Here is a 24,145-nt window from a genome sequence, read left to right as displayed (position 1 = left end):
AATATTATCAGTTTAGCGTTGTAGCGGTTATCGATGTCGATAAGCTGGCATCGACAGAAATTGAAAACAGTTCTAAAGTGTAGTTTGTCCAAACTAAAAGTAACTTAACAAATTACATCCAAGTTGTCTTTAAAATGCGAGCAAAAAATCAATCTCAATCTATTAATATTTTAAGAGATTTGTATGAAACGCAGACATAAGTCTAAGTAACAATAACAAGCATATAGGTGCTAAGGATAGTTATCTGTAACCATTGTTCATGCAGTCTACAATTCAGTTTAGAGTTTTTTTAAATGAGATTGAAGTTTTTTACACGATTGGAGATTTTGTGCCCTTCCCTCAAATCCAATTGCGATATGTTAGGCCAATAAAGTATTTTTTGAATTTCTGCGGAACAGCCCTCATGCTTAATTTGTTTTTTCCACTTTCCGGTCTATCGATACATTTTTAACGGCTTTCAGTTACATCTACACATCACTAACTTTACGTTATCCGGTTGGTCGGAATTCGATACATGCTGTGGGTGTCGACTCTGTAAACAATATGCGATCAACTTTATCTATCTCTTTTACCTATAATGGTGCAACAGGATGAGCAAGAGAGATGGATAGAATCAAGTTTATCGAATAATTTGTTTTAGTAGGACCCCAGCTGATAATAAATTGTTCGTAGCTTCTGATAGGTCAGTAATTCAATACGCTCTCACTTTTAGGCCAGTAGTTGAGTTACTTTGATAACAAGCCCTTTCTAGATTGTGACAAATTAATGTTACAGATCTCAAATGTAACAGAATTTAATGAGGTAACCTATTTGTCTCTTATTGTGATAAGTTCAGAAGCTTATGANCATGCAGCGGAGGTTACGTCATGACCCATTTAATGAAATCTTAAGAACCACATATAAAAGGTACCGAAATTTCTGTACTAATTTGGTTAGAAAGTTAAAAAATCAATATGAAAATGAGCTTTTAGCCAAAAATAGGAAAAACTCACGATGTCTGTGGCAAGCAATAAATGACATAACATCAAGAAGCACTAGAAAATCAGATGGACTAGAACTGCTGGATTCGCAAAGTACCCCGGGTTTGTCTGTGAATCACGTCAATGGTTTCTTTGCTGACATCGGGAAAACCTTAGCCCAGAACATTTTAAAAACAAGTTCCCCTCAACAAGCGAAAACTAGCAAGGAGCCCTATCATTCGCCGGTGACTTCTTTTGCCTTTCACAATACCACTTGTGAAGAAGTATACAAAATCCTGATGAGCCTTAACTCTGAAAGCGCCCCAGGCTGGGATAATGTACCAACCAAATTTCTTAAATTAGGTTATGGTATAGTGGTTCCCATAATCTCGCATTTAGCCAACTTGTGTTTTGGACAGGGTATCTTCCCAGATGCACTCAAGAAAGCTATAATCACACCAGTGTATAAGAGTGGGGACAGAGACGATGTGTCAAATTATAGGCCAATTTCGGTCCTTACTGCGATATCCAAAATTTTAGAAAAGTTGATCAACAAAAGACTCTTAAACTACTTAAACAAAACTGACTTTTTATCTCATTCGCAATTCGGCTTTCGACAAGGTCTCTCAACCGAAGATGCTATTATCTCTCTCACTTCTCACATTGTTGAAAAGGTTGACAGAGGGAAAAAATGTATCGGAGTATTTTTAGATTTGAAAAAGGCCTTTGACACCGTCTCTGTTCCGATTCTTGTACAAAGGCTTGAGTCTATTGGCATAAGAGGTGTCGCTTTGGCTTTGTTTGAGGACTACCTCAGCAATCGGAAACAGCACGTTAAGCTTGGTTCGCATATTAGTGAGGAATGCTGCGTGACGTACGGAGTGCCACAAGGAAGCGTCCTAGGTCCTACTCTATTTTTAATATATATTAACAGTCTTTGTAACATACAAATAGACGCAGGAAAAGTTTTTTCATATGCAGATGATACTGCAATCATTTTTACTGGCAATTCGTGGAACTCCGTGCGTCAGGCTGCAGAGGCAGGGCTTGCAAGCATAGCCATCTGGTTAAGGTTGAATCTGTTGACGTTAAATACGGACAAGACTAATTACATTGCGTTCACAAATTATAACTCATCACAACCTAAAACAAACTTTAAAATACAAATTCATGAATGTCAGAACCAGAGTAGTTTGGCATGTGATTGTAAAGTAATTTCCAAAGTGACTTACACTAAATACCTAGGAGTGCTTGTTGACCAGCGACTTTCCTGGCATGCCCACCTTGAAATGATGATGACAAGAACCAGGAAACTAATATGGGTGTTTAAAAAACTTCGTTGCGTTGCCGATAAAAGTCTGCTAAAATCAGTGTATATTTCACTAGCTCAGTCACTCTTGGCTTATTGTATTCCGGTCTGGGGAGGGGCAAGTAAGATGAAGTTTAAAGATTTAGAAATAGCACAAAGAGCTCTCTTAAAAGTTATTCACTTCAAACCGTACAGATATTCTACGCAAGATCTTTACAAACTTAGTGATGTTCTCTCGGTAAGACAAATCTATTTTTTAAACGCTATCCTAAAACTTCATAAATCCTTGCCTTACGATGCCCATAAAGTCGCCCGAAGACGTAATTATAGCGTAGCTATTGCTCCTGCTGTAAGAACGGCTTACGTAAAAAGGCAATATATGTCACGGTACTCACGGTCTGCCATATTATACAATAAAATAAATAAAATTTTGAATATCTACCCAAAGAATATATGCGCGTGCAAAGAGACCATCACTTTATTCCTTAAATCCTGTAGCTATGTGGAAACTGAGGCATTTCTAGAAGAAGTAAATTAACTAAATCACCCACCCTCGCACACACACTCACACTCACTCACACACACACACACACACACAAACACACACACACACACAAACACACACACACACACACACACACACACACACTCTTGCACCCTGGAATTTTGAACATTAATTTATATTGTGTAACAACAACAACCTGAAACAAATTACTTTTTCTTTTTTATATTTAAATTGATTTAATTAATTAATTTTTACATTATTTTATATAATTTAATAAAATAGGCTGAAAAATAATATATGTATAATCTAAAGTCACAATTATTATTTATATTGTCAATTAATGTTAAATTAATATGGAGAGCGGGGATATTCTACCACAAGTATTTATTTACTTAAAAGAATTCCTCGATCGCAATATAGAAATGTAAAAACAACTGGTTATGAATAAAGAAATTTGAATTTGAATTTGAATGGACACGAATCAAAGAGCGCACACACATTACACCGAATTGGTATCGGCCGATTCTTCATACAAGTTAAAATCGGGCCCAACTATCGGCCAATTAAAAATTGATGGTCTGCGCCTAGACTAAAACCCCGCAGACCACCGACTTTTAGTTCGCCGATAGTTGGGTCGGCTTCCAGTTTGTATGAAGAATCGACCGATACCAAATCGGTGTAGTTTGTGCACTTCCATACATGTTCATACTGATAAACAGCCCGACGCAGCTAAGGCTTCTTGTACACGCTAAGAAATTTCACCGTGTCTGCCGCAGACAAGAATTTCGTCGGCCTAGCTACTAAAATTTGTCACACTGATGCACTGTGCGCGCCGCTTGTCGTATCTAGAGCAGACAATTATTACTTGGTCAGCGCCGGAGCAATGTAGGTACACGGTTCGTGTGTAGAACGAACGACGCACCATAGGGGTCACTTAAAAAATTGGGATTGGTGGTGAAAAATGGGCTGAAAAGTCTTTATTTAGTCTGCGGGGTGCCTAAAGTCCTTGAAATACTTGAGACTAACTCTCGTATTCACAAACGATGCTTGCTTAAGTGAAGCAGAAAATCGAACGCACAGCGTTGTATAGAGCTCTGTGATTGGTTCGTGTGTCACCCTGTGCATCCACGTGCACTGTGAGACCTCATAGTAATGTTTGTTAATACCGGCGTGAGTCTCCCTCGTTACTCGTCTCGTGACATCACTAACGCCAGTGCATTCTCGAGATTTGTAACTCGATAACGCGGTGATTCACGAGAAAAATACTTTACTTCTGTCGCTAGTGAGATTACGTGGTGAAGCTGGGGAGATTTAACACTCATAATGTTCGCAATACACCCCTAAATATTCAAACAACAATGTTAACAGCATTGTTGTGTTCCGGCAGTTAGAGGTAAGATAGCCAGTTCCTCCGTGGTTGAGGATTCCGGGTGAAGCTCGCTTCCACCTTCGGCCTTCCGAGGAAGCTCTTGGCCTGTATCTTACCATCAGGTGAGATACAGGCCAAAAGCTTCTTCGTTATGGATAAAAAAAAAACTCAAATGCTCGTGTAATGTAGTAGGTAGATCGATGGTAAGGTGATGAAGGTAAATAACAAAAACATTCTACATTGTCGACTTTCCACCAGCTCGCACTAAGCGTTTCGATGACTCTTTTATAATGCGAACAGCTAGGGACTGGAATTCGCTGCCTGCTGCTGTCTTTTCTGAGCACTATAATCCGGGCCTTTTCAAGGCGAGAGTGCATAGGCAGTTAGGCACTTACAGGACAGATATGTACCATCATAGACTGCATCTTACTTAATAACACCAGGTGCAATTGCGGTCAAATACTTGCCTTGTCCTGCATAAAAGAAAAAAAATATTCGCGTACAATCGCTACCTCGTACAATAGTAGGAAAACCACAAAGGGAACGGCACGTTACCAATAACTAAATTTAAATGTTACGTTGAAAACCGCCCAGTTAATTCTCATGTCATTGATTAAATTTACAACTCCCAATCCAACTTATCTACACACGACTCGCGAAAAAAATCCATGATGGCGTCCGTGAACCTTGCCGTTGCTAATATCGCGTCAACGAACGGCCGGGCCTCAGGTCATCGACCCCGGTTGCGTAATACCCAAAATTAAGGACATGAGCACACGAGGTGCACGCCCGGTAGCCTTTACACACTCAAAAAGGCTTTGTAGGTCGCCTTTTTGAGTGTTTAAAACGCCTGTTTCGTGGAAATGGTGCAAGGGCTATTGGAAAATAGTATACGTTTTACTAGCTTTTTCCCGCGGCTTCACCCGCATGAAATTTAGTTTGTCACAAATCGTCATAAATTATAGCCTATATGTTATTCTGGGTAATAAACAATAATACTGTATAGTTTCATCAAAATCCGTTCAGTAGTTTTTGCATGAAAGAGCAACAAACATCCAGACGTCCATACGAACTTTTGCATTTATAATATTAGTAGGATAGGATTAGTATGATTATTAATTATGTTATACTTTAACTTCTTAGCTGTCTTTTAACAGTTAAAGGATTGTTATGTTGTAACATTGACATTCGTTTAACCTAACAATAATAATATGTATTTATTACTAGCTTTCCGTCCGCGGCTTCGCCCGCGTGGAATATTGTCTGTCACAGAAAAACTTTATCGCGCGCGTCCCTGTTTCAAAAACCGGGATAAAAACTATCCTATGTCCTTTCCCGGGACTCAAAATACCTCTATGCCAAATTTCATCAAAATCGGTTCTGTGGTTTAGGCGTGAAAGCGAGACAGACAGTCAGACAGACAGAGTTACTTTCGCATTTATAATATTAGTAAGTATAGATAGATGTAATGGTCCCATGTGACCAGTGAGTATGAAAACGTCTCAAAACGTGTTAAAGGGATGAAAGGAATAGGCATAAACAGAGCGAACATCGGTTTGTCACGAATTTTGTGTTCATCATAATAATACATAGCATTTAAATATTCCCCAATAAGAACAGCAGACGATAACGCAAAGCTAAGGTACAGTAATTAATTACTCTAGTTTTAGAGTTAACCTGTAAATCTCCACTATAACAAACTCATGAAACTGCTCACTCAGCTAATAAATAACATGAAACTCATAAATGCACCTTTACACAGCTTTATTAATTTATGAAGAAACCTGATCAGTATTAAAAGCTCTAATTAAAACCCTGCAAGACTTTATTAATTCTTAAAAGCTCGCAAGCTTTGTTATAATAAAGGGATTTGCTTTGATAGAGCATATTTGTCGTTTTAATGGAAGCTCTGGCTATTTACATTGAATTTATTATGTCGTATGCTTAAGCTTAGGCAATTAATGAGTGGAATTACTCGTGAATATATTAGAAGCTTTGGAATTAGCGTCATTGTGTAACAGACTTCATGTTTGATATACTTAGTTAGTTGATCTTGTTTTACTCCCTTAAGTCCCTTAGACTCCGCAGATTACAGACTTTCAGTCGGTCGATAGTTGGGCCCGATTCTAATTTGTATGAAGAATCGGCCGATCCAATGCGCTTTCATACATATCCATACTGATTAACAGCTTGTCCAACTATCGGCCGACAAAAAGTCTATGGTATGCGCCTTAGGCTTAGACTAGGCGCAGACCACCGATTTTTAGTTGGCCGATAGTTGGACCCGATTTTAAATTGTATATGTGTAATGTGCGCACTTCCATACATGCCCATACTGATCAACTGCCCGACTAAACTATCGGCCTACGAAAAATCGATGGTCTGCGCGTAGGTTTATATGTAGTTGTTTCTTTGGTGTACACTCACCACCATGACCTGCACGTATCGGCTATAGGAGGTATGTTCGGAGCGGGTTCCGAAATAGCTATCGCCCGTATTCACAAACATTACTATGAGGTCTCGCAGTGCGCGTGGGCGCACAGGGTGACACAAGAACCTACATAGTAAGCCAGCCATCGGGGAGCTGGTCCCAATCCCTGACGCCTCATGTGACTGTGTCTTTCTGTAATGTGTTCGAATCCACCGAAAATGTAAAAAGAACCAATCACAGAGCTCTATTCAACGCTGTGCGTTCGATTTGCTGCTTCACTTACGCAAGCATCGTTTGTGAATACGGGAGTTAGTCACCTTTGTCAACTGAAGCATTCTTAGGATTAATAAAGTAATATTGGAACATGTAAAAGCTCTTTTTAAAAGCTTATTTGCAAAAAATAAATGACCTTTATCAACATGATTATGCCAGATGTTTTTCAACGTTTCGGGATTGGACGTACTTTTTACACCTATCAAGGCATCCCGTTAGCCGACCAAAGCCTCGCGGTTGTAAACGAAAACAGACTAGGGCTGTCAATCAGTTTCAATTAAAAATGTTACGTAATTCAGGTGAATGAACGGTGTCTTTTTAGTAGGTATTTCTTGTCCTTCTGACTTGGTAATCTCCACATATCCTGCAATTTAATGCTTTATGTAGAGATAAAAAAGGCTATTTATGTAAAAGAAAGATGAAAGAATTCTTCAGATCGTCTGTCTCTTTCATCATCATCATCATTCCAGCCACTGGATGACTGCTGCTGAACTTGCCTCCCCTAATGATTTCCACATCGCCCGGGTGAATTTCTGCATCCAGCGACTTCCTGATTGATACCTTTATGAGGTCGTCTCTTTCAAGCTAATGTCAAAAGGAGTCTCTATCGTTCGTTCGTTTCAGCCAAATGACGTCCACTGCTGGACAAAGGTCTCCTCCAAGGTTTTCCACAATGCACGCTCCTGCGCTGCCCGCATCCAGGCTCTTCCCGCGACCTTTAGTCTCAATAAGTTAATAAAATTAAATATCTCTCATTGATCAACCCTACACATCTGCTCAACCCTACACACCAGAATTTAGGTAAGTACTGCTCTGCGTTGCTTGGTCCAACTAACACACTTGAAGGACGTTAATGAGTCGACCTTTACTGTCTCTTGAGAATGGAGCACTTGTTAAAATATGGTTGTAGTGGTTAATCAGATGAAACTACCTTTTACAAAGAAATAATAATTGTTTATTTAGTTCAAAAATCCTCAAAAATACAGATCTCTGTGTACATGAACTTGTTTTTACTAGATTAAGAATAGAGCTCTTCTTACTAACGTACATATTTATTCGTGGGTTGAAGATTTGTGATGAGTCATTTATTTATTGAACAGAGCAGACCAATTATACTATCTTTTCAAATAAGTATTTTTTCTTGCGGCTTCGCTCACGTTTTCAGTCTGTTACAGAAAGTCTTTATAATATGTTTTTACCTGGGAATGAAACTACTTATCTCTACCAAGATACCAACCAACCAACTGGGTAACAAACATTCATCCATCGTGCCTGGTCCGTCACTATTCGTCACAAACATTCACGTTAATTTATAATATTAGTAGATGAAACTCAGAATCAGATTTGGTTCATAAAACTTATTTTAAAATAAGTAAATTCCGTCCAAACTTAGTTAAACGTAGATTCCAACATCTAAACTAAACTTAGTCCATTGATTGAATCTATTATTAAGTGTAGTTTCATACTTGATCAATACTTGAATTTGAGAGTCGTTCACAAAACGGGGTAAATTAACAGGCCTTTTATGTATAAGTATACTTTTGAATTTATATACATACCATCAAAGACTGGTCTCGGCTATAACTTTGTAAACATTCAAAGACTTATTTATATAAAACGTTGTCGATGAAATGTATTTTCGACGATTCATCTCTAGAGAGTTCTGAAATGTTTTACTTTATTGTAAATGGTTTATTTCATATTTGTGAGACTTATTTTAGTCTCTTAGAATTTCTCGACGCATTCAAGATAAATCTAATTTACTCAAAAGATTCGTCAAGGTTAAATACAGGATGTCGCTTCTTCAAGTAAAAAGAATTGATTGTACTGCTCAAATGCAACAACTTTCCTACAGAAACACTATCCGAGTTCTTTAAAAAAATAACATACTAATTGGCTAATAATTACTGATGACGAAAGAATTTGTATGAAAAGGTTTGTGTTTTTAACAGACTTCACAGACTTCTTAGTATGTATTTCACTTTCTTATCCTGGGTGTTGCAGTTCATCCGTAGAATCAATCATTTTTATTTGTTTCACCATAGATACTGTAAAAAAACGACATCCCGTATAATTTATAGAGACAAGGTCATGGACACTGAATACTAAACTATGATAGGTATCCTTTTATGCGCCAAGTGTGAGACATGCCAAGAGAAAAATGATAGTGTTCGTAAATAATGCCTTTAAAGGTCAAGACCAAACTACTGCAGGATATTGGTATTAGTCACTATCAAAATATTATTGCGTAATCGCCCTATTGGTAATTCCACGAATTATTTATTTATCAATAGCTTTTGCCCGCGACTTCGTAGATTTGGGTGTCACAGGATGTTATTATTTTATCCCTCAACAGTATCCCAACTAATCCCAACTAATATTATAAATGCGAAAGTAACTCTGTCTGTCTGTCTGTCTGTCTGTCTGTCTGTCTGTCTGTTACGCTTTCCCGCTTAAACCTCGCAACCGATTTTGATGAAATTTGGCATAGAGATAGTTTGAGTCCCGGGAAAGAACATAGGATAGTTTTTATCCTGGTTTTTGAAACAGGGACGCGCGCGATAAAGTTTTTCTGTGACAGACAAAATTCCACGCGGGCGAAGCCGCGGGCGGAAAGCTAGTATTACATATTACATATCTCAAACAATCGATATTAGGAACTCATTGCAATAAAAGGCAGCCTGCATCATTCTCTAAAATTCATCATTATTAACTACTTTAGAAGGGTATGTTTACTGCTTCTTATTTCTCTGCTCTTTTTACCCGACAGCGACAGAAAGAGGGTTATGTTTTTAGTGATAGTTTTTCAGTCTTTTCAGAGCGATTTAGTTTCATTTGAAAATAAACAACATAATAAGTGTACCTACAAAGGGTTCACAAATGTTTTCATAATCATAATCATTTATTTATTGCTTCATAAGTGTACATAGGTGGTGATCTTAAACTTAGTCTCAACTTATGACCCTGTAAGGGTGTTGCAAATCTTGTATCGTAGGTACATTACTAAATATTCTACAATAGTTAGTAATAATTAATATTGATAAATTATAAAATTAATTAGTTTACATAATTTTACATTACAATTAAAATACAATAATGTTTCTCCATAACCTATTCATACATAATTTTCATCATCGCATCCTACTCAAAATATAGAACTCCTGAATACTATAAAGACATTTTGATATAAGGAACTCTTTTAGCTTGGCCAAGAATAATGAGTCTTTTTCAATATTTTTTAAATAGGTAGGCAGTTTATTATAGACTACTATGGACATGTGGTAGACTCCTGATCTTACCAGGTGAAGCTTAGTGTCGGGTAATGCTAATCTATCTTTGTATCTTAAGTTACGGGGTGCTGAATATTGTTCTTTTGCTTGGGAGTAAATAATTTTATTCTCTCTGACAAATTTACATAGACCTAGGATATAAATTGATGTTAGTGTTAATATTTTTAGTGATGTGAAGTGCTTTCTACAGCTTTCAGCTTCAGTTATGTTTACTATTATTCTAACACATTTTTTTTGTAGAATGAATAGGTCCTTTTTTTGTACAGTTAGCGTCAAATAGTTCGTTACATGCAAAGTAACCAAAAAGTTCGCAAGACATCTTTGTTACTTGCAATAAGATTGTGTTGTCAACTTTTTGGCTGTATTTGACGCTGACTATACTAGTGTCGAACTTGCGGACTTCTTTATTAGCAGAGTACCTACCACGCCACGCCAAAGCGGTTGACGAAAATAGTACCTTTCTAAGGCTTTAGAAAAGCTTTAACTAGAGCAGCCGGTAAAGGTAAAGGTTCTAAAGGCGACATTAATTAGTATTTTATGCAAAGCCGGCGCCTCCCCGACGGATTTGCAATTTTGCATCCTCAAATAGCTGGCGTTTGCCCCATGAATTTTCTGTACTCGTTAATTTTAAACGAATTTCCATTGTAATGTATTGCGATTTGCATATTTTGTGATACTCAACGTTGCCGGGTCTCAACATGTTTAGCGTTGTCATTAAAACATTTTTTTTTAAGATTAATTAGCAATTTGTATTACACAATTTACTAATTAGTAACCCGTTAGTCCCTCGTGCTAAGATAAATAAGCTTGTGTTACGAATGGGCTCACCACAATAGTCGAGCGGCGGTGGGATTCGAACCCACGTTCCTCGGATCTCGAGTCGGCCAGTCCGACCACTTCACCGCTGGGCTATCGTGGCTAATGTAACATTAAGTTGCGTAGCAGATTTTTTGTGACGTATACTTTTCTGATGTAGGCCCCCCACTAGGTGAACCCACGATCTGGTGAAAGTCCGGAAAGCACCTAGGTGTGGGCAGCGCAGGACAGGTGGCTATGGAAATCCTTGGGGAAAGCTTTGTCCAAACAGTGGACGTCATATGACTGAATCGAACGATCGAATATTTTCTAAATCTTCTTTCTAGTCTTATTCAAACAAAAATAATGCATTTCCCACAGCCTTGCGATGTGAGATTTGTAGATTTTCATGGTGATAGGATAGGAAAGTGATATTCACAATTCACATGTTTAAAGAAGTAACTCAGTATTTCTTGCGACAACTCAGTAACTCAGAGACTTACAGCAGTCAAAAGTGTGCCCTCAAGCAACATGTACAGAACGTTCGTAATAGATGTAAATATGAATAAGTGTATTTTGTATTCGTTTCGTAGCTTGTAATAGACCCTGCAATGTATAAAGAAATAGCGTTAGAAATAGACACAGAGATGTATGTTGTTTGTGCAATAAAGATAAGCTAGGCCAGAAAAGTAGGCAATTGTTATCTTTATCTGTCTTTTTTTTGAATTGTATAGTGTTCTGTTGTATGTCGCTATCAATTTCTTGAGCTTCACATCCTTGTAAGATTGTGTTAAGTCATTTTATTTGTACTGTGTTCTATTGTCTTTTATTTGTGTCTTTATATCGTGTTTATTGTTTGTGTCTATTTTTTGTATTTGTTAATTGTGTATAATTAATCGTTATTTGATATTTGAACATGTAAATTGTATTGTATTTGGATATGAAAATAAATTAACTTGTTGTTGGTGTTGGCTTCATTTAGAAAGGGACAAATAGGTAGGAAAAATAGGTAGTTAGAAAAGATAGGAAAATAGGTACTCACCCTCCGACGGAGGACAGAGACAGACATATCGGAAATAGAGCCGTAATCGCTTTACGGTATTGCCTTTTCAAGAGAAAAAGCAAGCATTTGTTGTCTCGCTCCCACTAGCGGCCCTCGCTCACACCGTATTGCGTCTCGCTCGCACTCGCTCCGTCCTTGTCGCACGGAGGCACGCGATACGGCGTTAGATTAATGCGTAGGCGTCACTAGTGGAGAGTGGCATGGTGGGCCCAAATATAGCGGCGGTCCGAGCCAAAAACACAGTCCACTTGAAGATAGCTACGAAGTAACAACTAAGAAACAAGAAGTCCCTAGAAGCCAACAGCAGCCAGTACAAGCCCACTCAAGAAACAAGGGGTTGTTATTTCACTACACCCCCTCCCCGCTACCCCGCTACGTGAACACCGGCGAGAGAGAGACAGCGATATCTCTGCATCGGGCGCTTCTTCTTCGAGCCTTCAACAACTCCCAGGCGCAACTCCAGTAACCCGTGGGGCGTACCCCACATTTTGGTCCTTGACGAAGCCGGATTACGTCGGGTTGTTGAAGAAACTTTGGAAGAATTGAAGACAGAAAATGCCAGTGACAAGATCGCGCAGCGGAGGTTCAAGAGTCGGAGCCACGGAGAGTACATCGGAGTACACCATGTCGACTGCCGTTGCGGACGAACAAGGGACTAGTCAGACGGAGACGACGGCGTCGCAGCGCACCGTGCCAGTGCAGCGCGCCGCTCCGGGGCAGGGCGAGCGCACGCAGGCGCCCCTGCCACACACATCCGCGCAGCCGCCGCTGGCTGAGCAGCAGAGAAGAGCTGCCCAGCGGCCGCTGTCAACATTGGGGCCGGCGCAGCCGCCGCTGAGGACAGACCAGCGGCCGCCGCAGCCGGCAACGGGAGCCGGAGAGCCAACGCTGCAGGAGCAGCGTCGCCAGGCTGAGCTACGGACCCGGCCAGTATCGTCGCCCGAGTCGCCGCCCCCTGCGGAGCAGGGGCCGACGCGGCTCGAGCGCCCCGCGGCGCCAGCAGCGCCGCCGAGATCGACGGCAACGACGAAGAAATCGAAGCGCACCCGCAAGTTACTGGAAGCCAGGGAGGAGCTACTGCGACTGCAAGTGAAGCTTGCGGCCGCCAAGGTGGCCGCCCTGGAAGCAGACAGCGACTCAGAAGAGGACGTGGACACGGTGATGGAGGAAGCGGACCACAACGCACGGGTGAACAACTGGTTGGATACCAGTGTGCCGCCCATGCCCATCGCCACCGAGCCGCCCCTAGCCATCGCCAGCGAGCCGCACAGAGCGCCGGAGCCACCGCCACCGCTGGGGGACATAGAAGATAGAAGGCCTCAAGCCATAGAAGTCCCTCAGGCACCGGCGGGAGCCGGCGCGCCCGCGCCGCTCCACCACCAAGTGGACCTGTCGGAGCTGGCCAGCGCCATAGCGCAAGCCGCCCGCTCCGGACAGCACAACAACAACAGCAAGATGTTCGCAGAGCTGCCATACTTCGGGGGGTCGCATCACGAGTGGCTTTCATTCAAGGCCGCGTACTTCGAGACGCAGAGCGGGTTCACGGACTTGGAGAACCTCACCCGCCTGCGCAGAAGCCTCAAGTCGAGAGCAAGAGAAGCCGTCGAGAGTTTGTTGATATACAACTCGAACCCACGCGACGTGATGAAGATTTTGGAGGCAAGATTCGGGAGGCCGGACGCCATAGCTGTCGCAGAAATGGAGAAAATTAGAAGCTTGCCGCGCCTCGCCGACAGCCCACGTGACTTGTGCATATTTGCGAGCAGGGTCACGAACATAGTCGCCACACTGAAGACCATCGGGAAGCAGCGGTACCTACTCAACCCCGAGATAGCGAAGTTAACAATGGAGAAGCTGCCGCCTGCCATGAAGTACCGGTGGTACGACTTCGCCGCAGGACAGCCCACCGACGAGGCCGACATTGAAAAGTTGGCGCGCTTCCTGAACCACGAAGCGGAGATCTGCGGTCCGTACGCGCAGCCGGAAGGGATTTCGGAGCCGGCGGCGAATCGCAGAAACCACAAAACGTTCAACGCCCAACAGTACGAGGCAGTGAATAGTGAACGTCATAATAGTGAAAGTGAACGGCAATATAGTGAAAGACAGAACAGTGAGCGGCGAANCTATGATCTGAGTAGACAACGGATATAAACATACTTAAATACTTTTTTTTATGAACATATCGTACTTAAATTTTCTTTAATGAACTTTTTTAATATATTTCATACTTGTAAATGTTGTTTTTATAGTGAAAAAGGCTGTTAAAAGTTTATGTAATTGTTTTAACTTAAACTTAGGTACACCCTGTATGCTAATTGCTTTTATTATATGGATTGCTTGATATGTTTGTATCATAATAGGTTTGTACTTATGATGAGAATGAGCATTTACAGGTAAATTATGGATCGTGATGTTATAATTATAACGTTCCTAAGATTATCATATTTAGGTATAGGCTCTTAAAGACGTATTTATTTTAGTATTTATAAAATTCAAAGTCAAAGTCAAAATTTCTTTATTTGTTTAGACTATTTATTGTTCTTACAAATCGTCATTTTGCTCTTAAGGAGCCTCTACATGTCTCATAATCTTTTTACTCTACCAGCTCTATTAAATGTAGATTTGTAGAGTCGTTTGTCTGCTGTGATAATTTATTAAAACTAGTGTTATAACTTGTAAGGTTTCACAGACATTGAATGAAGCTGAAGAATAAAACTTAACTTTCAAAAAGGGAATGTTCGCGGGTATTTATTTCCCGACTGCGCCAAAAGGAGGGTTATACCTACTATGCCTACTTATTTATTGTAGCAAAATGCTTTGAATATTAATTTCTAATATTTTTAGTTGATTTAGCGCTCTTTTGATCCCAAAACGAGCCACGGACTGTCCAGCTTTACAATTTCCATCGGCTTGTTGCAGTCCGGTCATAACTCGCATGCAAATTAAGCCTGTATCGTTACAACGGCAAAGTTAGATGGAATACTATTTTGGCAAATCCGCAGTTTTGCGGAACTTCGCTTAATCGCCCTGCGGCAGCCTGCAGATATGCGAGCCATGTCCTACTCAGACGCCGGGACGTCCGACAATGGCGCAAGTAGGTACACTATGCGGGAAATTGAATAAGACGTATAGTGTAAATATGCGCTTCGGTTAGTTTCGCCATGCGTCGCCTATACTTTGGTGTGCAGGCTCGCACTTCGTCTCGGTCAATTTCCGGCATAGTGTACTTGCCCCGTCTAATATTATTTTTCTGGAAATAAACCCTAGATTGTGTTTTAGTTTTAACCAAAAGTTTAGGGACCTCTCCCTAAACTTTTGGTCTATACACCACTTGTAACGTTTTTCGGTTTTGGCTGGACCTCCCATATTTGGGAAACATATACCTTGTAGTTGACATACAGAATAGCACTCAAGTCAGGTGGTCTTTATTTATCAAAATCTAGAAATGAAATGTATGACGCCAAAGGTCCCTAGTGATAAGAAAGTCCCAAGCTGCGTGGAGCCACCAAATGTAGAGTGCCTTCATTACATCAATGACTTCAACAAAGCTACCAACTTTGAGATCATCAACTTTAATTTAACCTTGTTGAATCAAAAACTAAATTATAAAATTTCCAGTTAATTTTAATGTATAACTTTGTTTTCCAGACTACCATTGTTGTCAATTTACACCGCCACGGCATGGCATCCCAGTATTCCCAGTGCGACATGCCTCAAGTGGGGCAGAAATAAAATGGTTTGTTGCAAACGTTTCCGCCCGGCTTGTTTCACATTATTTTATTCCACAGTAGATACCTACTGTTCGCCTTTGGTAGTATTTTTTACAATACAGCTACCGTATTAGAGGTAGTAAATTGAATTCAATGCTGAATTGATGTTCTGATGAGAAGGAATTCACAGCGCAAAATTTTCGTTTCATGTTTGATTGATTTTTATCCATTATATTGCTGACTTTGTGTTTGACTCTTTGCATAGGTTTGATTCCCAGATAGGACGCATAGTATGTAAATTCACTTGTAACATATGTATAATAATTTTGAAATACTACAGTCAGCGTCAAATAGTTCGCGACACCCAAAGTTACCAAAAAGTTAACACGTGTTTGTTACAATGAGGGCTATCGTTTTAGCGCTCACCAGTTAGCGCCACTGTAGAGTAAGGTCCTGTCACTTGCTAGTAGCGAAGACAGTGGCACCAACTGGTGAGCGCTAAAGTGGTAGGAGGGCTATCGCATTTGCACTCATCAAGATGGCGCCACTGTAGAGTAAGGTCCTGTCAATCGCCAGGGGTGCCAACTGTTAAGTATAAAAACGATAGCCCTCATTGGAATAAGGTTGTGTCAACTTTATGGCAACTTTGGGTGTCACGAACTTTCTGACGGTGACTGTACAAATATTTTGCAGATGTTAATGTTTCTGAGTCTTGCCACAACCACGACACGTTTGTGACTTTGACTCTCCTGAGACTCATTTGGCCAATGAGTCGCCGTCATCATTGTAACTAAGCAAGTAAGTTTAGTGTAAGTATTTTATTTGTACTGCTATCTAGGATGTCTGTTACTTTAAAATTATGTTCCTTTTTAATCATTTTGTTTATGAAATATAGCATGTTAAAAACCTTTCCGTGATTATGACTACTTATTTTCCTACTAAGTATAGAATAACTGGTAATAGAAAAAAAACTGCTTTTTTATCCAACTGTTTCCCATGTCCTTCACCAGATCCTCGGTCCACCGAGTGGAAGGCCTACGCTGCGTCTTCCGGCACTCGAAAAATTTTCTGCTCCAACCCAACGGCCATAAGCTCTACGAGCTACGAGAGATATGTGGCCTGCTGTTCACTGCTACTAAAGCCACACCATACCACTTAATTATTTATGGAAATTACAATGTAGTTACATTAGGATTTAATAAGCCTTAAAAACGCCTTGACTTAGCAAGAAGTTAAGTCACGGGACCGCGGTAGGACTGGGAATTTACACAACCCGCATTCCGCTGCGGTCAAGCTCCCTTGCCTTGTGGTCGGGAGTAAGCTGGAGTTACAGAGCTTACGTGAGGCAGGAAGGCAAGTACCTAAGTAATGGTAAGTGGATGAAGGGATAGCTAAGCTATTTTTGTTATTAATTTTGGCTTCATCTAGTCTAAGATCCCGCTATACAAGGACCTTCACCGAGATGCTTATTTGATGAAACATATTTTATATTCAATTTAACATGTCAATAATTATATTGCTTAAGGGTTGCCTAATAAATTTCAGTCCAGGATATGATTAATTAATTATTTAAAAAAGTTTTATTTTTAAATATTTCATCGGTTTGATTATTAAACAAACTCCATACCAATCGAAAGTATGAAGCCCATAGAATATGCAAACGTTAGGTTGCCTATTCTTTTCCAGTCATAACTCTCGGGTTGCCAGGTATAAACAGGTAAATTGATAGAGCATTTTGCATCGGTCTGATAATTTAATCAAATATAAATGAAAATANGAAATAATCTTTATTTTCATTTATATTTGATTAAATTATCAGACCGATGCAAAATGCTCTATCAATTTACCTGTTTATACCTGGCAACCCGAGAGTTATGACTGGAAAAGAATAGGCAACCTAACGTTCGCATATTCTATGGGCTTCATACTTTCGATTGGTATGGAGTTTGTTTAATAATCAAACCGATGAAATATTTAAAAATAAAACTTTTTTTAATAATTAATTAATCATATCCTGGACTGAAATTTATTAGGCAACCCTTAAGCAATATAATTATTGACATGTTAAATTGAATATAAAATATGTTTCATCAAATAAGCATCTCGGTGAAGGTCGTTGTATAGCGGGATCTTATACTAATCGTAGTCAGGTAAAAATATCTGTTAAATTAAGGTACCTACTAAGTAAGTACTTTATATAAAAACTGGAAAACTTTTTATAGTTACCTTTAAAAACATTTTTTGTGGTCACATAAATAGGTATTTATTTTTGGACATTGTGGTTTGATTAAAGCGAAATAAATCCAATTTCCAGTTCAACAGGGTGTAAATATAATTTATATACAGTCTACATAATATACCAATTTTTTTGCAATATAAGTTGATTTTGTTGCAATATAAGACATAATGCCACAATGTGACGTGTCATTGCATTGTCCTACAGCGCACAATCCTATGCAGGATCGGCCGAAAAAATTGCCTAGGCCTACGAACACGAACGGGCCGTCCATCTGGGCCTAGTCAGCCATAAATAGCGTTCCCTCAGGACTCCGGTAGTAAATAATCGCTGTCCCGAGCCATTGGCTCTTTGAAGAGCCTTTTCACGCTCGGCACATTGGCAAAATAGCCAGGCGTATTGCACAAACAAATCAAAAGGTGGAGTTAGGAGTTACTAGCAAAATGGTTAGTACCTATTCGTAAACCAGTAGTTTTGCAGGTCTTTTCAACGTGAATTGTTTAGGTTGTCCTTAGCTGTAACTTAAAAACTTTTTTTTCAATATGTAGGATGTGTAATGTACACACCAAACCTAACTGCCGATATGAGTAGTCAGCTTTTGATATTTTCTCAAAGTCGTAGAAAGTTTATGTCGTCAACATGATTCTTTTAAATTAAAGCCGCCGACAAAGCTGCCAGGCTGTGGACCGGCTTGGCGTGTAGAGTCCTTAAGTATGACATAGGTATTTTAAATAGGTGTTATCATTTACTCAATTATCTCAAAATACCCCCGTTGACAATCTTTTGTGTCTGTAAAGCAGGAGTGCAATCAATGTCACCTATGATATCCATGACGTGTCAGATTATAAAGGTTCAAAACCTAAAATAGTTCCCTGTGATATTGTTATTTATCGAAGTGCTCTCAAAATACACACGTTAACAATCTTTTCTCAGTCACAAAAGCAGGATTGCAATAATTAATGACGTGTCAGATTGTAAAGGGTTAAGCCTAAAATAGTTCTCTGTGGTATTCCCATTTCTCAAAGGCCTCTCAAAATACACCCTTGACAATATGTGTCACTGGTAAAGCAGGAGTGCAATCAATATCACCTGTGTCAGATTATAAAGGGTCAAGTCCTAAAATAGTTCCCTGTGGTACCCATTTATCAAAGGGCTCTCAAACGCCTGTAGATAATTTTGTTTTGTGACTGTGAAACAGTAGTGCAATCAATATCACCTGAGATATCACCATGACGTGTCAGATTACAGGGTCAAGGGACAGAAAGGGTTGTTAATCTCCTCGTATGTTTCGGCAGGCATAAATCGCATTCCCTCAGGACTCCAGTAGTAAATAATCGCTGTCCCAACTCCCGAGTCATTGGGTCATCGAAGAGCTTAAAGGCGTTCGGCTATTTGGGATTTACGTAAGTAATTGTATCAAATTGAGGCTGTCTATTTTGTATCGATATTTCAAAATTTGTAGAGTAAAGAAGTCTATGGAATGAAACAAGACCCACATGATAAGCAGTAAAATAAGGCAAGGTAGAAATAAAAAAATGTATGTGTAAGTATGTCGAGTACAAGTAAACATTTCTGCATGTTGCATTTTAGCATGTTCAGGCTTAGCTATGTGCGTATTCTTATAAAATACAATACAAATGCTAAGAGTTTGTGAAAAAAACAGAATCACAGTCATACAAAATTACCATAAAATGTCACAAAGAAAACTTTATAAAATAGGACCATTAAAATAAAACAAAACTCAGTCAACGTCAAAGATTAAGACATTGGAATGAAACAAAATAATTGAATTGAGGTCTGTATTCTTGGCAAATAGAATTTTAGGCCACCTTTATAGCTACGATAGGAAGAAGCATAAAGGCTAGGTCTAGTAATTCTGAACCCGGCAATTTATCTTCTTGGAAATTCCAATACCTATTGCATAATCGGGCTGTGAATAGAGGAGCAATTTGCCTCGTTTTGGGCCTCAGTATTGGCAACTTCTCTGGATTGGACTCAATTCCCAATGTATTGATAGTGAATAGACGAACTACTAAACTGTTTCAATACAAACCAGTTTACGCATATTCATACCCTATTTGTAAAACCACATGGTAGAAGGACACTATTATATTATTTTTAGTCGTTTTCGTTTCAGCCAAATGACGTTCACTGCTGGACAAATGCCTCCCCTAAGGATTTCCATAACCCGGTTCTGCGCTGCCCACATCTAGGTTCTTCCAGCGACCTTCACCAGATCGTCGGTCTACCTAGTAGGGGGCCTGCCCACGCTACGTCTTTCGGCCCGTGGAGAACTAGTATTATTTTACTTGTCTAAAATTTCCCCAACTGCAATGCAGGTATCGACAAAGAAGAACAATAGTGTCAATTAAAAATAGAATGAATATAACCTATCCATTGAGACTGCCTCTCATTGAAACTTTTATTTCGCTGAGCAAGTTCCGCGGAATTATTAAAGAAGTTCTACCCTTTTGTTCATTGAAGGATTATCAGGGTTTCTCGAGCAAAAACTATTAGGGCTGTAAAGTGGGAGATATCTTGTAATTGGAGCGGGTTTCGTTTGCATTTTTAAGAGAAAACTTTGAGATATCTCTTTTCAGTTTCTTTATAAAGGTGATTCAGTGTTTTATGAATTCCCTTCAAATATTAGAAGAGATGCAAAAATATCAGGTTTAAGTAGGTAACCGTTTCCACCTTCGGCCTGATCGTCGCTGTCCTGTTATAATGGTTTGTATTTAAAGATGTTCATTACTTATTGTGTTTCTTAGTAATTACAGAAACTTTAAATCTCTTGTTAATTGACACGTAAAGAATGTAAATAATTATTTGATATTAACATGTACTGAGCAGATTCAAATTAATATCCGTTAACAGGTTATCAAGAGAAATATACTTATTTGCGAAGTGTGACCCCCGATTTTCGTATTTGTTTCAAACAGTTTCAGAACATGGCCGGCGGTGTTGCTTCTAAACTTGGTAATGGCGTAATTTTTCATTTGGGAAACACAAATAATGTTTTCGGGCTAATATCTAGTCCTGTAATGGCGATTTTATCGGACTCCACGTAATTTAGACTCGCCCTGTTGTGAAACGAAATTAGATTATTGTTGGATTTTTGTCCAATAGGGATGTTTCCTGGGTCAAAAAGCAAGAGTTTTAATTAGTCCGTCAGTTAACTTATCAAAAAATACTCTACACGTATTTTTCACTATTTCAAACTAATGAAAATTTCAAAAGATAAAGCGCGCCAAAGTTCATAAGAAGAGGCCCGTGATGTCAATGAGTGCATAAAAGTGCCGCACTATTCGACTTCGCGCGGAACTTCAACGCACCATAACTATGTAATTATTTGTTAAATTGACAAATAAAAATATTAGGTGTCCAATATTTTTTGATATTAAACATGACGGACTAAAAAAATTTTTTTAGGAAACTAGCCTATTAAATATTTCTTGACTATTGTCTTAAACTTATTAATCTGCAATAATTAATCTTCAGCTGTTACGATTTCTTCAGATTGTAATTAGTGAGAGAGAAGAAAAACAAGTCTTTTAGGAGTCTACGATGTGAGTGAATCTTAATAAAAAACGTGCTAAGCTAAGTAGAAAAATACATAAGGTATTTCAATGAGAAATAAGAACAATGGCTACAATTAACATGGAAAATGTTCCACCATCTAAGCTACATGCTAATTCTATCAGGTATTCAGGTGTAGGTTTGACAGCAATTATAGTGTGACTGGTGGGTGGGTCTACATTTACATAATGACTGTGGGTGGGCTTAGTTTAAGAACTTATCCTAACCTACATAGGTTATACATACAACACAGGTAGGCTCATACATTAATAAGTATTTACATTACCTACCTAGTCAATCTAAAATAATAGGGTTAGAAAAACAATGGTCTTTTAAAGGTTTGATGGTGTAGGTAGCCAAAATATTTTAGTGGGCCGACTTACAAACCGAAAAAACTAGCAAAGGGATCAAATCAAATCGTTTATTTAAGCAAGTAGGCTTCCGAAGAGTCCCACTGCTTCGGCGACAGTAATATAGGCCAGTGCCGAGAAGAAGCAGCGCAATCAAATTTCATACAGCTTATTAATTTTAAATGTTTTCATAGGCAATAGAGTACCTAGGTACCGCTTTATAACGTTATTTTGTATGTTTACCTTTACAGCAAATACCAGTTATTCCGGTCCGTCCTGAAGGTAGAATCAAATAACCGGCAGGCGGATATAGTTGACCCACGCTGAACTGTCCCACCAAACTCAATGACAGGGGGGCGCTACCATCGTTCAAGTATATGGTTTCCAACATGGCAAAAATCTGAACCAGCGATCCGGTATTGACGGTGGCGCCCCACTGTCAATGTCATCGACAGGACAATCCAGTATTTTGGAACTATAACATAATCGGCTCCATTGCACGGCGGCTCTCGTAAATCAAGCTCGTTGAAACCGACCGAATATTGCGGCGGGTAGGCCTGCAGTGCACGCGCGATTGTATGCGGATACTTTATTTTTTATTTTATTTATTTATTTTATTTAGTGGAAGTTTATTTTATTATTTTACTATGTTGGAAGGCATAAGGCTGTATGCTGTTTGATTCCTTTGACTGAAATTAATTTAAAATTAGATAATGACGTGTCCAGAACTCTCTGTCATTAGCATTCTAAATTCAAAATTATGACGCGCTTGCTCGAAATTAATTAGGCTGAATTTATTTGGGTCATTTCATNAAAATACTCAAGACTAAAAAAAAATTTTTTCGGGCATTATTTTTTAACGGATTTGTGATCAGTATCAGTAATATAGTCACCTCTGTAAATATGGCAAGAATGCAAAGTAACACCCTGTATACTTAAAAGAATTCCTCGATCGCAATATAGAAATGTAAAAACACCTGGTTATGAATAAAGAAATTTGAATTTGAATTTGAATTTATGATATGTTTTCAATTTATTGTTTTTTTTTTTAATTTTGATTTCTTAACCGGATTGTCTAACGAGACTTATTTTAGGTTTCGGGTGGCACTTTATGCTATCAAAACTATGGACTCGGACGCCTTTGACTTACTTGACTAAAGGTCCTATGTCCCCTAGATGGGGCAGAGGGCGTCCACAATAGTCCTCCATCGCATTCGGTCTTGAGCTTCGCGTTTGATCTCGCTCCAAGTCTTGCCGATCTTCTTCGCCTCGTCTGCCACAGTGCGCCGCCAAGTTTGCTTGGGGCGACCACGTTTGCGTGACGGACGGACGCCTTTGGCGGTTGATAATTTGATAACAGGGTTCAAATCCCTCCCTTGTAATAATCCTCTTTGCAGGAGAGAAAGTAGAAGGTGAAAGAATAAAATATTACACATGAAACTTTTTCTTGATTTGGGTTCCCCAGTTAGATCTGAATATGTTGAAGTATTATGTAGTAGTTGACAACACAAATATGAAGACATACTCCTTTTTTCCTGCCAAAATGTAATTCCGCAGTTAATTTTAAAGTTATCTGTTTCCAGATCCCAAAATAGAGTGTCTTGTACCTACTAAGTTTTGTGAATGATGAAACAGAATGACTTGCTTATGATGATGGTTTACTCGTAGTTTGAAATTTACAATATTATGGAAAATGGATCTTTGTCACTCGGTAATTTAAAGCGCACGGATTTTACTGCGATGACTGCGGCGTTCGCGCCGCCGCTGTTTGACGTGACAAGATGTTACCATGGTTCAAGCATCAGGCGTTAGGCCTGAACAAATGATGTCAACTGCCCGATGTAAAATATTGATTTACGTTATTCCTGTTTCAGATGCGGTGGCACAGTGGTCGCGTCAGCCGGCGGTAGCGGAGTAGCTCACGACATAGCCCAGACCCTCAGGGAGTGGCTGGACCAGTGGAAGACGCTGTACATCGTGAGTATAGATAATGGCATACTTAGAATATACAGGGTGGAATTTTGTAATGCCACCTGGAGGGAAAGTACTCTTAATATTGTAGATAGAAAATTGTTCTTAAAGAAAACATTCCTTTTTTTTTGAAAATAAATAGAAGTGCATTCAAATATTTCCAAAAATTTGCTTGCCACACCCGGGAATCGAACCAACTAAAATCTGTTAAAAATTACTTCCTGTATTTTTATTGCATCGATCGTTAGGGTTAAGTATAAGGATGAAATCTCTCTAACAAACTTGATAAATCAAATGAAAGGAAAACC

General features: G+C 39.3%; 1 protein-coding gene across 1 annotated transcript in view; it reads left to right on the top strand.

Annotated features, from left to right (window-relative positions):
* The window catches only part of LOC114357846 (dedicator of cytokinesis protein 1-like), a gene marked incomplete at its 3' end in the record, with an annotated part of 53,850 nt that overhangs the window by 16,761 nt on the left and 12,944 nt on the right, over window positions 1-24,145 (top strand). Inside the window, exon 3 of the mRNA XM_028311632.1 lies at window positions 23,741-23,843. Coding sequence (XP_028167433.1) covers window positions 23,741-23,843 — 103 coding nt within the window. The remainder of the gene's footprint in view (window positions 1-23,740; window positions 23,844-24,145) is intronic.

The sequence above is a fragment of the Ostrinia furnacalis genome, unplaced genomic scaffold, assembly GCF_004193835.3.
Source record: "Ostrinia furnacalis isolate ACB-3 unplaced genomic scaffold, ASM419383v2 OfSCF3523, whole genome shotgun sequence".
NCBI lineage: Eukaryota > Metazoa > Arthropoda > Insecta > Lepidoptera > Crambidae > Ostrinia > Ostrinia furnacalis.
This window is presented reverse-complemented; position numbering and strand designations above follow the sequence as displayed.